Source organism: Pinus tabuliformis, chromosome 9 (genome assembly GCF_031772625.1).
Source record: "Pinus tabuliformis cultivar Carrire ecotype Pingquan chromosome 9, CPIR1, whole genome shotgun sequence".
In the NCBI taxonomy this organism is placed as follows: Eukaryota; Viridiplantae; Streptophyta; class Pinopsida; order Pinales; family Pinaceae; genus Pinus; species Pinus tabuliformis.
In genome coordinates, this window is record NC_142307.1 from 1,975,632,295 (window position 1) to 1,975,645,542 (window position 13,248).

General features: G+C 34.7%; 1 protein-coding gene across 4 annotated transcripts in view; it reads left to right on the forward strand.

Moving 5' to 3' along the window:
• LOC149156925 (uncharacterized) overlaps nucleotides 1–12,858 on the forward strand; it is a 387,270-nt gene extending 374,412 nt beyond the window's left edge. For 2 of the 4 annotated variants that reach the window (XM_089445409.1, XM_089445410.1), the window contains exons 7-8: nucleotides 12,099–12,177; nucleotides 12,294–12,858. In XM_089445409.1, coding sequence (XP_089301535.1) covers nucleotides 12,099–12,177; nucleotides 12,294–12,386 — 172 coding nt within the window. In that variant the 3' untranslated portion in view covers nucleotides 12,387–12,858. Of the gene's footprint in view, nucleotides 1–668; nucleotides 791–12,032; nucleotides 12,178–12,293 lie in introns of those variants that run through there. The other 2 variants (XM_089445413.1, XM_089445411.1) reach the window with 2 other exon arrangements.
• Nucleotides 12,859–13,248: the final 390 nt, after the last annotated feature.

The following is a 13,248-nucleotide window of genomic DNA, read 5'->3' on the forward strand; positions in this document are numbered from 1 at the left end:
GGGAGAAACAAAATTCAGCATGATCTGGTAAAATAGCTTCTCAACCAACTGCAGAGGCAAAGAGATAGCTCTACATCCAAACAAACCGCCATTAAAATTTTTAAATGTGTTTTGGCTCCACTGTGTGACAGTAAAGGCAGAGGAACATACAGTAAAAATCACAGAGTTACGCGCAACACAGAAGACACAGTAAAAATAAAATATTGCGCATAACAAATAAAATTTAAATATCCAGAATGAACGATGCAAGGAAAGTATTTATTTTAGATTATATTATCATGAAACCAAAATAAATTTTCAAAATAAACGAAGACTTCAGCTCCTTTCACCCACAGTTGAAAAACTAGAATTCACAGAAGAAGGAAAAAAAAAAAACTAGAATTTACGGAGATTTACGAGCGCTCTGTTTTTACACAATAAAAAGCTAGTTTTACCTGCACACCAAAATTTCAGCTCCAAGCATGGTTTAATGGCTGTTTTTTTATGCACATTCTTATTTTCATGTCATGACACAAAAATAATAAACTATTAAAATATTTAATGAAACATATACTTTCCCTCATACATATGTGCAATACACTATATCATCGCCCAGTACAACCAGGCATTTACAACTACATCAACTGCACGTACATATATCAGAGTTTTGATTGACGAATGTGTTGCAGGGATGGGAAACTTGTACACTGGCCAATTCTACGTTCCTTAATCCAGAAAGCAAAATCTGCAGCTTGATTTTTCTGTACTCCTAGATATGGACACGTGATTAGGTTCATTAATTTGGTACTTGTGATTAATTTCCAACACTGTTGCAGACTGTTGTAGGTTCCATGACTGAATTTGCGGAGACCCAGTTGCACACCTGGCAAAGGAGGGGTGAGTTGAACTCGAGATCTGACGGGGTTTTCAAACTGCACAATGCTGCCACAACGAGATTACTCTGGAAAAGGCATTAACAATTTTATTTGCAAGATTCCCAGACATTGCTTTCTAATTGGAATGAAGTTGGTTGTCGTCGCTCCTGTTGTAAGCGGCTAAAACGATTCAAATTCGAGCGGAACTGTTCCGTTAGAAGCTGCTATCTAACTATTTGTTTTTGTTTTGTTTTTTTTTTTTTTTTCAAACAAAAAATGTGATTTTTCATTCTTCAATGATGAGCCGCATAAAAGCTTTGATCCCAAACTTTATAGGTCTCAATAAAAAACTGAGCAAGAAGAAGAACTCGAGGAATTTGTGAATTTTGAGCATTATCATGATTTACTTAATCATCAACGTAGATAATTCAATGATGAAGAGGGTTTGTAGAATGTTGATAAATAAATGGAAGCAAGAAAAAAGAAAGCATTTTGAAGACTAAAAAACTATGTGATGTAGAACTGGCCGCTTGCAAAGAAAAGTCAACGAAGGAAGTATTAAAGGGGCAATTTTTAGATGATTATCTAATACAACTTTTCAGCCATTTGAAACAATTTCAATATTGATGGATTTGTTAAAAGTAAGGTGATTTCACAGCCAGATGTTTCATTTTACATTTCCATGAAGCCTATGTGTTGTTTAGTATTGATCTCAATATCTAAATTTATAAAACATCAATTGACCTTCTAGATCTAGATCACACTCACAACTCATTAGTGGATCATCACAAAAACTCATCAAAATAAGAATCACAAGTCACTACAATTGTATTCTTAGACTTTCTGATTGTCTAGGGACCCAGTCTAACAAATTATAACACTTTATTGGGAGCGAGGAGGAATACAAGTCCAAGGGAGATAGGGTCAATATTTTTTTTAATAAAAAAAGTACAGAATAAGAAAGAAAAATATAATGTTACTTCTGAATGAAAAATATTAGAAGCAATAATTGAGCTAACCTTTTTATGTCCAAAGGGTTGACTTAACTAGTTGTTACTAATGTTTTTCAAAATTTGGCTAGTTTTATGCTAGCAAGTGCTTAGTTTGAATCCCCCTAGATTAATTGTGTTGACCCTGCTGCCTACACCTATCTACAAGTCAACGAAAAAAGCCTTCAACCCCACAAGGTGTGGTTGGTGGCAAGAAACTCAGAGAAGGCACTGTCACACTAAATCCCTTCTCTCTCCGTTTAAGCTATTTCCTAGGTTAGCTAAGGGGGGTGGTCCCTAATAAAAAGTTAAGTTAAAAAGAGATGTGAGTCTCTAGGAGAATTGTTATTGTTAGAGTTAAATAGATTATTTCTTTAAGATTTATAATCAAAAACTGATATGAGCAATAACCATCATAAGATAAGCATGAAATACATAAACAATCAGTGCCTTCTAAGTACTTGCTCTTTAAGAAATGAAATTGTATTTTGCTTAAAACAAAACTAGAATGCTTCAAAAATTGAAAGCAAAACAATTCTGAAATGGAGACAAAGATGACATGAAATAGTCAAAATGATAATCTACAATTAGTGTACAAGAATTAGATCAAGAGAGGCAAGTAGAACTCCATACTTGTCTAGTTAAAACAATGCTCTAGGTAGCAAATAAAATCCTTGAAAGCACAAGATATTGATCAACAAAAATATTTAATTTAAATTTATGTGATCTTAGTAGGCTAGAGGAAAGGAAACTCCCTCTTTCAAAATCGTTTGATGAGATCCTTGAGGCAAACCGATTGGGTCCTTCTATTCTTGATCTTGGCAGTTAGTTCATCTATTGGAGAGCTACCCCACGCCCAAATAAATCTTTCAACCAATCTAAAGATCCCTACACACTTGGAAAAAGACGTTAGCAATCATAAGAGATTAGATTATACAATGCAGGAAAAGGCTAGAGATTTCACCAAAAATCTTCTAGTGCTCCTCTTCCTATAGTATTTCTCTAACCAAAAAACCATACAAGATAGCTTGCATATGTTAATCCAAACAAGTGGCAAAATGATAACTAGCATAATCCAACATACATGTAAAATGTAAAGCACAACAATTGAAATAACATCATCTCAAGAAATAGAAGGAGAACACCAACACAATAGTACCCCAAAGTCTCTTTTATTATATGAAAGATAAATACAAAATTCAGCAGAGTCTCCGCAAGCCCAACAACTCGTTTTATGATACAATGTGATAGCCCATGGCTCTATTATATAGAGAGTTGGGAGCAAATTCCAATGAAAAATGACAATGACAAATGACATTGGAGTCAATCCCAATGTAGAAGTGATTAAACAAGTGGCATGAGCTGACAATCCCAAAGAGAAATTCGAATTTGTGAATGGAGCTCCAATGCCAAGTGTAAAAATCGAATTCTGGCAAGTGGACATCATTTTCTTCTTCCCTTATGTGCCAAATTCTAATTTATGATGGAATGACAAGTGTATATGGGTGGTAACCCATGTGGGGACAATTTCCCACAAAAATCTCCACCAAATATTCTCCCAAATCCTCCCAAATATGCATTAACTTCACAAATTCGAATTTCCAACTAAGCAACTTTCTCCTTTAATGCCAGAAATTCGATTTTATTTGAGCACATGTCTTTTCCTTGATTTTAGGAGTCCACATCACCTTGGGACTTCACTTTAACTGCCCCATAATTTTCCACCTCATTTCCACAACATTTAGCATGTGTGGATATTTATTTTTCTCCATTTATTTAATTTTTGACTTAATTAATTGTCAGATTTCCCACTAAACTTAGGAAAAGTGGGTTTTGAGGGTTTAAAACACATTTTTAACCCATCAAATTGTGTCATAGTAGAAAGTTGAGGGTGAGAGGTGTAAATTTCATTACTCATACCCCATACAACTTCTCTAAATGTCACTTTACATTACAATTACAATTTTATTTGCAATTTTTGACCTGCGGGAAATCTAAAAAATTAAAAAATGACTACCTAGACCTAACCAAATTCCATGAAATTTTTTGTGTGATCTAATATGGTAATATACATCGACTCTAGACACTAAGATGTGTTAGGGGCTCAACCTTCAAATTGTCACCCCGGCTTTGGGGTAAAAAGTGAGTGAAAAAACCGGAAAAATTATCTGTCTCTGAAAAAAGGATAATTAACTAGATAAAGAAAACACTCCAAGGTGTACTCATTTGCTGATTGAGCCCCAACATCTTAGCCCTGTTACTTACTCAAAACTCATCATTACTAGTATCACTTATTACAATTCCCCGCAGGGTGTGGAATCTAGGTACAAGAAAGATGATGAGAAAATAAAAGTAGAGTTAAAAAACTTTGTTCACTGATGATATCCGATGGTACAAGTGTCCTCTGAATCATCCTTGGGCATGGAGTCTTCATATAATCATCAGGTGCCACTCCAGTGGTCAACATTTGGCTCCATATGGGGATGCATGCTAGATATGAAGTGATAGTGTGCAAGAACCTGGAATCTGCATCCACCGACAAAAGACATATATCAGCAGTATCCATTCAAAAATATCATCAAGTACATAAATGAAGCAATGGAAATTTATTCTAAAAGCATAAATGACAATTTATTCATGAAATAAAATGACGAGGGATAAGGTTAGAAATATGATACAAAAAGATGCCCCATAGCATCAGATGTCCTTAATGAAGTTCATGCTGAGAACCTGCTTACTTTTAGGCAGATCCATGGGCTGCTTTTCTGATGTGCCTTGTCCAATTCTGAATATTTGAGGACTTTGATCAATCCCAACATTGTGTTGTACATGGCCATCAGATTTACCAAATCCTTTCCGCTTTTTTCTTTTCTTCTTAATAGATTGTGATGTTGATGTTGAGGTGATCAAAGTAGACCTTTCTGCCCAATTTTGAAGATGCTTTGATGGAAAATTCAAAGTATCCAAGACTTCTTTGACTTGCCTTTGTCCATTTTGCTTCTGCTCTGACATGGGTGATGGATCAATCTCATAAGTATAAACTTGATTCCCCTCAGTTTCCTTGCTATCCAAGTCTCCATCAATTAGCCATTTTTCAATGGAGTAAATGACCTCCTCATAATGAGATGAATATTTCTTCAGTGGATTGGGAGGCTTATGATTTGTTTCTTTGTTCTTTTCCCATTCGTCATTTAACCTAAGTTGGAATTTTTGTACCTGTAATCTTTCCATTTCATCCAACCTATTCTGAAAAGTGACCTGATTAGCCTTCATAACACTTATTTCCTTGGCATGATTCATTTCCATGGTGTTGATTAATTGCACTTGTTTTTCTTCCATGGCGAGCAACCTGTTTTGAATAGAGGTCATCTAATTAGAATGATTGACTTCCATGGACTTTATTGCTTGTGCATGATTTTCCTCCATGGTCTTAATGAGTTGAACTTGGTTGAGTTGCATATCCTTAATCATTTGAGTCAACCCCTTGATGAGATCCTTATCATTCTCATTTTCTTTTGCTTTGATCTTTCTTTCATCTCCATATTTTTCTTCAAAGGCATCAATGATTGATTCTAGAGAATCAAAACTGTTAGCAATTAATTCTATCAAACAATCCATTGGATTTCCATCTAATGAAAGATGAAAAGTCTCATTTTAACATCCTCATGGTTAATATCATGGCACCACTTTCTCACACAAAGGTGGAAATTCCTAAGGTGAGTTTCGGTATTGATGGCATTGTTACCTAGAAAACTAGGCAACTCTTCAATAGCCTCAATGGCTTCATCCGGAATGAAATTCGGATAGCTTGCAATGTTAGTAAAATTACAAGGGGCGAACAAATCATTCATGATGCTAGGCTCTACTTGTTCTTGAAAAAGCAAATGAATAACAGAAATAGCCTCTTGCCCAAGACTAACAAGAGCTCTACTACGAGAAAGTTTATTCAATCTCTCTCTAAAAACCCTTTCAGGATCAGGGGAGAGGCTAACTAGACCACTTGAATTTCTCCTAGTAGAGACTCTTGCAAAATTTGGATTGAGTGGAGTCGCCACTTGAGCAAGAATCTAAATCTAAAGTTTAAAAATGCTAAAACCAAAAGGTTAGTAGATTTCCTAGGTACAAGAAGACTTGTCCCCGGCAGCAGCGCCAAAGATGTTGACCATGCCGCCTACACCTACCTACAAGTCAGCGAGAAAAGCCTTCAACCCCACAAGGTGTGGTTGGTGGCAGGGAACTCAGAGAAGGGGTTGTCACACTAAATCCCTTCTCTCTCCGTTTAGGTTATCTCCTAGGTTAGCTAAGGGGGGTGGTCCCTATTGAAAAGTTAAGTTAAAAAGAGATGTGAGTTTCTAGGAGAATTGTTAGAGTTAAATAGATTATTTCGTTAAGATTTATAAGAAAAAACTGATATGAGCAATAACCATCAGAAGATAAGCATGAAATACATAAACAACCAATGCATTCCAAGTACTTTCTCTTTAAGAAATGAAATTGTATTTTGCTTAAAACAAAACTAGAATGCTTCAAAAATTGAAAGCAAAGCAATCTTGAAATGGAAACAAAGATGACATGAAATAGTCAAAATGATAATCTGCAATTAGTGTACAAGAACTAGATCAAGAGATGCAAGTAGAACTCCATACTTGTCTAGTTAAAACAATGCTCTAGGTAGCAAATCAAATCTTTGAAAACACAAGATATTGATCAAGAAAAATATTTAATTTAAATTTATGTGATCTTATTAAGCTAGAGGAAAGGAAACTCCCTCTTTCAATATCATTTGATGAGATCCTTGAGGCAAACCGATTGGGTCCTTCTATTCTTGATCTTGGGAGTTAGTTCGTCTATTGGAGAGCTACCCCACGCCCAAGTAAATCCTTCAACCAAATCTAAAGATCTTTACACACTTGAAAAAATATGTGAGCAATCATAAGGGATTAGATTATACAATGGAGGAGAAGGCTACAGATTTCACCAAAAATCTTCTAGTGCTCATCTTCCTAGAGTATTTCTCTAACCCAAAAACCATACAAGATAGCTTGCATATGTTAATCCAAACAAGTGGCAAAATGATAACTAGCATAATCCAACATACATGTAAAATGTAAAGCACAACAATTGAAATAACATCTCCTCAAGAAATGGAAGGAGAACACCAACACAATAGTACCCCAAAGTCTCTTTTATTATATGAAAAATGAATACAAAATTCAGCAGTCTCCACAAGCCCAACAACTCGTTCCATGATACAATGTGAGAGACCATGGCTCTATTATATAGAGAGTTCGAAGCAAATCCCAATGAAAAATGACAATGACAAATGGCATTAGAGCCAATCCCAATGTATAAGTGATTAAACAAGTGGCATGAGGTGACAATCCTAAAGAGAAATTCGAATTTGTTGAATGGAGCTCCAATGCCAAGTGTAAAAATCGAATTCTGGCAAATGGACATCATTTTCTTCTTCCCTTATGTGCCAAATTCGAATTTTATGATGGAATGACAAGTGTATATGGGTGGTAACCCATGTGGAGACGATTTCCCACAAAAATCTCCACCAAATATTCTCCCAAATCCTCCCAAATGTGCATTAACTTTGCAAATTCAAATTTCCAAGTAAGCAACTTTCTCTTTTAATGCCAGAAATTCGATTTTATTTGAGCACATGCCCTTTCCTTGATTTTAGGAGTCTACATCACCTTGGGACTTCACTTTAACTCCCCCATAATTTTCTACCTCATTTCCACAACATTTAGCATGTGTGGATATTTATTTTTCTCTATTTATTTAATTTCTGGCTTAATTAATTGCCAGATTTCTCACTAAACTTAGGAAAAGTGGGTTTTGAAGGTTCAAAACACATTTTTAACCCATCAAAGTGTGTCATAGTAAAAAGTTGAGGGTGGGAGCTATAAATTTCATTGCTTATACCCTATACAACTTCTCTAGACATCATTTATTACATTACAAGTACAATTTATTTTGCATTTTTTGACCTACGAGAAATCTAAAAAATTAAAAAATGACTACCTAGACCTAACCAAATTCCACGAAATTTTTTGTGTGATCTAATATGGTAATATACATTGACTCTAGACACTAAGATGTGTTACGGGTTCAACCTTCAAACCATCACCCCGACTTTGGGGTAAAAAGTGAGTGAAAAAACCGAGAAAATTATTCGTCTTTGAAAAAGAAAGGATAATTAACCAGATAAAAAAACACTCTAAGGTGTACTCATTCGCTGATCGAGTCCCAACATCCTAGGCCTTTTACTTACTCAAAACTAATCATTACTAGTATCACTTATTACAATTCCCCATAGGGTGTGGAATCTGGGTACGAGAAATATGATGAGAAAATAGAAGTAGAGTTAAAAAACTCTGTTGATTGATGATATCTGATGGCACAAGTGTCCTTTGGATGATCCTTGGGCATGGAGTCTTCATATAATCATCAGGTGCCACTCCAGTGGTCAACAAATTGCATTGGTATACATCAACTTGTTTACTAAAGATGCTATCCACAAATGTGGGGAAGCATCTCTTGGGTCTCCATACAAGGTGTACCTTGGGAAAAAATATATAATTTAAAATCTTAAATTATTGAGAATTAGCTTTTTTTTTTTTCAATGTCTATTTTTTATAGCTCAATTTATTTTAAAACTAGAAGTTTGTCATTACATCAAGAGAAATGAAGTGTGGGGAAAACTCTGCATACATATGTGGGTAATGCTAACAAAATAAATTGCACAAAAGAAGAGGAAAAAATATAAATTAGCACAAGATTTGCACCTTAATTTTTTTATCCATCTAGAGTTGAGATGGATCTTTAAAAAGTAGGTTAGAAATTAAAAGCCATCAATAAAATTTGGAATCTTTAAGATTTTTCTTTTACAGCTGTGAAATGTTGTTAGTGGTTTAGCAAGTGTGTTTCTCCCCCTGCCCCCACCATAGATCTCCTTATACAACCATTAGACCACAATCAATGTTCATTCTTAGAAAGTCTTGGGTGGGAGTTTCCATATCTCCTCTTATTTAGGCCTATGAGTGTCCTCGTCTCTTAATGGAATGATCATGTGCCTAATAGAAATCACAGAGTTTAACACAACAGAATACTTTATTTATTCAGGCCTAAGCCTGCATACTTTCTTACTACAAATACATCACAATGTGTCGCATTATATAACTATGGGATCACTAGACTCGATGCGCATAACAACATGGAACATACACACTCTGACTTAGCTACAACTCAGTTACATTGGAAAACAATTACTTCTAGAACAATAGCTCGTAACTCACATAGATCTAGGTCATTTCCTGACAACTAAGAAGAAAACTCAACAAACCTAGTACATTTTCAGACTCTTCCATTTCTACATTATTCTAACACCCTCATTAATGGAGAAATGGATTTGCTACAATACATAACAATGCCTGTTGGTCTAAGTCTCAGCTAGGCTTACAAATATGACTCAAACATTTCATTTTGACTTTCTTTGCTTCAACATATTGATGAAATTTCTTCTTGGACTTGTTGCTCCAAACTCTGATGCTTTCAACCTATGTAGTCTTCTTCCTACTCCAGATTATGAAGTCTGGATATTACTTCTTATTGCAACTAGGATGATGCCAATCCATTTCAACTCCTTTTTCAACAAGTTCATTTTCATCATCAATAGTTTCTTGTTCATTGGACAGCTCCCACATCAATCCATAATAATGTTTAATCTCTTCAAGACTCCAATACATGAAAATCTCATTAACTTTTTCATTTTCTACATCATCCATGTTGTCTTCAACATTCATTGTTGCAACTTCTATGGAGACTTCATCAAAACATGGTGTTTCAAGCCATGCTTCAAGGAACTTTAATTATTCTTCAAATTTTTTCACTTCTTTGTGGTTGCTGCTAATATCTGCACACTGAGAAACATTCATGAGATTCACTAAATCATCATAATTTGAGTTCTTTTCAACATCCTTTATATTGAGAGTTTCCTCCACTTCTTCATCTCTATCCTCTGCCAAATCCTCCTTATTTTCTACATACTCAGTTTCATCTTGCTCTTCCAATTGTTTTTCGACCTGGGTTACTGCTCCATTGAGCAATTTAGCTATGAGCTTCTTTTCCTGCGACATTTGGAATCACCTTTATCTTGAAATTTGTTCGTTATCATATTTCACTTTAAGTTCTTCAATTCCTTCATTCTCTTTTCCTGTAACCTTCTCTGTAGATTCTTCTAGTGACTCATAAGACATCTTGCTCCCCCACTGCATATTGTACTTCATTTCAAGAATATCCCAAAATATTTTTGCGTTATGTATTTCACCATATTCATGCAAAATACTAGATAAGATTTTATCGTCCAATGCTGATATAATAAGAAACAATGCTACTGCAACTCTACTCTTATCATCAAAATTTATAGAAGCTTCTTGAACAAATTCCCATAAATCTACCGAACCAAGCAGTCCCTCCATTTTAATTGCCCATAGCTTAAAATTTTTACGTGAGAAAGATGGAAAAACTGGCATTAATCATTTCAATATTGCACTAGTTTCTTCAAATTCTTCATTGATGTGGTCTAGTTCTGCATTTTGATCCTCATGTATGGTTTCTTTTGCTGGAAACATTCCATATTTTTCTGCACCTTCTTCTCTTTGATTATTTCACCTAAGTTGCTTCAGTTCTTTCCGGAACTGCTTAATTCTCCTTTGCCGGCCCATTACCACTATGCATGCTCCTTTTGTCTTCTATAGTTTCTTTAACCGCAATAAACTAAAAATTCACATCAATCAACAATGACAACAAATTCCCTTAGTGAATTCCTTCAACAATACACCAGATCTGAATAATTTTATGCAATACTTCAAATAAGAGACAGATACCAATAACCAACAAGTTCCTCAAATAAATTCATACCACCCTTCCAAAGTTTTTCTGGACTGCACTTTCCTTTTTCTTTGTAATTAGAAAACACCAAGCTGCTTTTCCAAACATAAAACTTTCTTTTTCAATTGGTTATATCTCCTTTTCACTAATAATTAAATCTTACCTCATAAGAGCCTTGAAATTATTAAGCTTTAAATAGAGCTTAAAAATAAAGTGAATGATGTTTTCACAAATAAAGCTTTATAAAGTTATTAAGCTTTAAATAGAGCTTAAAAATAAAGTGAATGATGTTTTCACAAATAAAGCTTTATAAAGAAGACGTGTTCAGTTCATAATTCATGCGGCTCCCTTTAAAAGTTCATAGTTCATATGTCTCCCTTTTTTATAAATATAAAATTTAAAGGAAACTTGTCATAATTCCAGCGGCAGTTATGGCTATCTACGCACATTGAAAGACAAAGATCAGGGGAGCGATAACTGGTCGGTTACCCTTATTTCTTCATGCAACACTGCTAAAAAAAAAATAGAGCCAAAAGAAAAACACTCTCACCAGATTTGAAGTTTATATTGCCCTTGTTCAAAATTTGATGGGAGCTGCAAACCACAGTGCCTCTACAAATTCACCGATCTGGTGTTGGAACCTTATGGCTCTGATACCAAATTAGAAATTGACTTATGGCTTTAATACCAAATTAGAAAACACAGAACCTTATGGCTTTGATACCATAATAGAAATTACAGAGTTTAACACAGTGGAATACTTTATTAATTCAGGCCTAAGCTTGCACACTTGCTTACTGCAAATACATCACAATGTGTCCCATTATATAACTATGGGATCACTAGACTCGATGGACATAACAACATGGAAGATACACACTCTGACTCAGCTACAACTCAGTTACATTGGAAAACAATTACTTCTAGAACAACACCTCGTAACTCACATAGATCTAGATCATTTCCTGACAACTAAAAAGACAACTCAACAAACCTATCACATTTCCAGACTCTTCCATTTCTACATTATTCTAACTGTGTCATTCTACAATTATGAATATTTTGCTCTTTCTGTGAATAGAGGTTGAGTATTTTCTATTTCATGCCTGCAATGTCTATCATGCATGGATTGTCCATTGTTGCAACTACTATACTAAATGAGTCAACTTTGGGTACTTGGTCGAGATGGATAGATAAGGACTTTTGGGTACTTGGTCCAGATAAAGACATATATATATATATATATATATATATATGTGGTTATGTCTATCTTTTGAATTTCATACAGAATTCAGAAGGGTGCTCTTGTGGTAGATATTGATTGACCATGTTTGCCGGATATCTTGGGTAACAGAACGAACTTAAAACTTCCTTGGAGACCCCTGATTTCTCTAGAAGGCTCAACAATATATGATTTGGATGATAGCTTAAAGGTAATTATTTAGTATTTATAGTTTACAATACATTCACTTTTGTTTATTTTTATAATTTTATAAGATTTTTAGCAACGGTGATGCAGCTCATAATGATATTTTTTTGTTCCATCCAGATTGTATACCATGTTGAAAGTTGGAATATATCAGCATTTGAAGCTATCACACAAATATTTTTACCTTCAGCAAATGGTTCCTTCCATAAATGATGACCTTATTATAATGTGATAGTAGATTAATTATATTAAAAGACGTTCTAATCGATTTCCAACATGCCGATAAGGTAGAATTAGTATCGGTTAGAAAAGTCTTCATTCAGCTATGGTTATTAAACATTTGCTTCATTTGCTTCATATATGAAAATGCAATCTTGGAGCTCAATCTTCAGGCAAACATCAAGCAAGAAGCCCTCAATGGCCATGTCTTATTTTAAAGATCAGGTTTCTTCATGTTATGCCATATAGTTTTGTTGTCAGGATTGTATATTAGGTTTATATCTATAAGCTTTTTGGTTATACAGAAAGAATTGTAAGAATTACACAGCTTGTGGGTAGATTGTTGAAATTTTGAGACTTTTTGAATCCCTGCTATGAGAGTCTCTTTTTGAGTTGTAAACTCGCTACACAGTGTGGTTGTAACTTTCTTTTAATACAATTGAATCCCTGGTATCAGAGTCTCTCTTTTTTGAGTTGTAAACTTGCTACACAGTGTGGCTGCAACTTTCTCTTAATACAATCAATACTCATTTCAGTTTTTAAAAAATAATAATAATACATTTACATTTCAAATGATCAAGTAGTTCATTTGACAGCAAGTACAACTCTTATGAGTATCTAACATGATTTTGGGTTGGCCAAAAGTCTCAATTAAACTATCATTACACTGTGGATTCGGCTTCATGTCTAGGTGTGCCTCCTTTTGCATTGGCAACACTGGAATGATTGCACATTGTGCTCCTTAAAGAGATATAATGATCCCAATCAAACGCTACCCGCATGCCTTATTATCAGCTGCGGTCTACCAGCAGACTCCATTTGATGTGGCTTGTCTCCGTTATCTTATCGTCCGAGT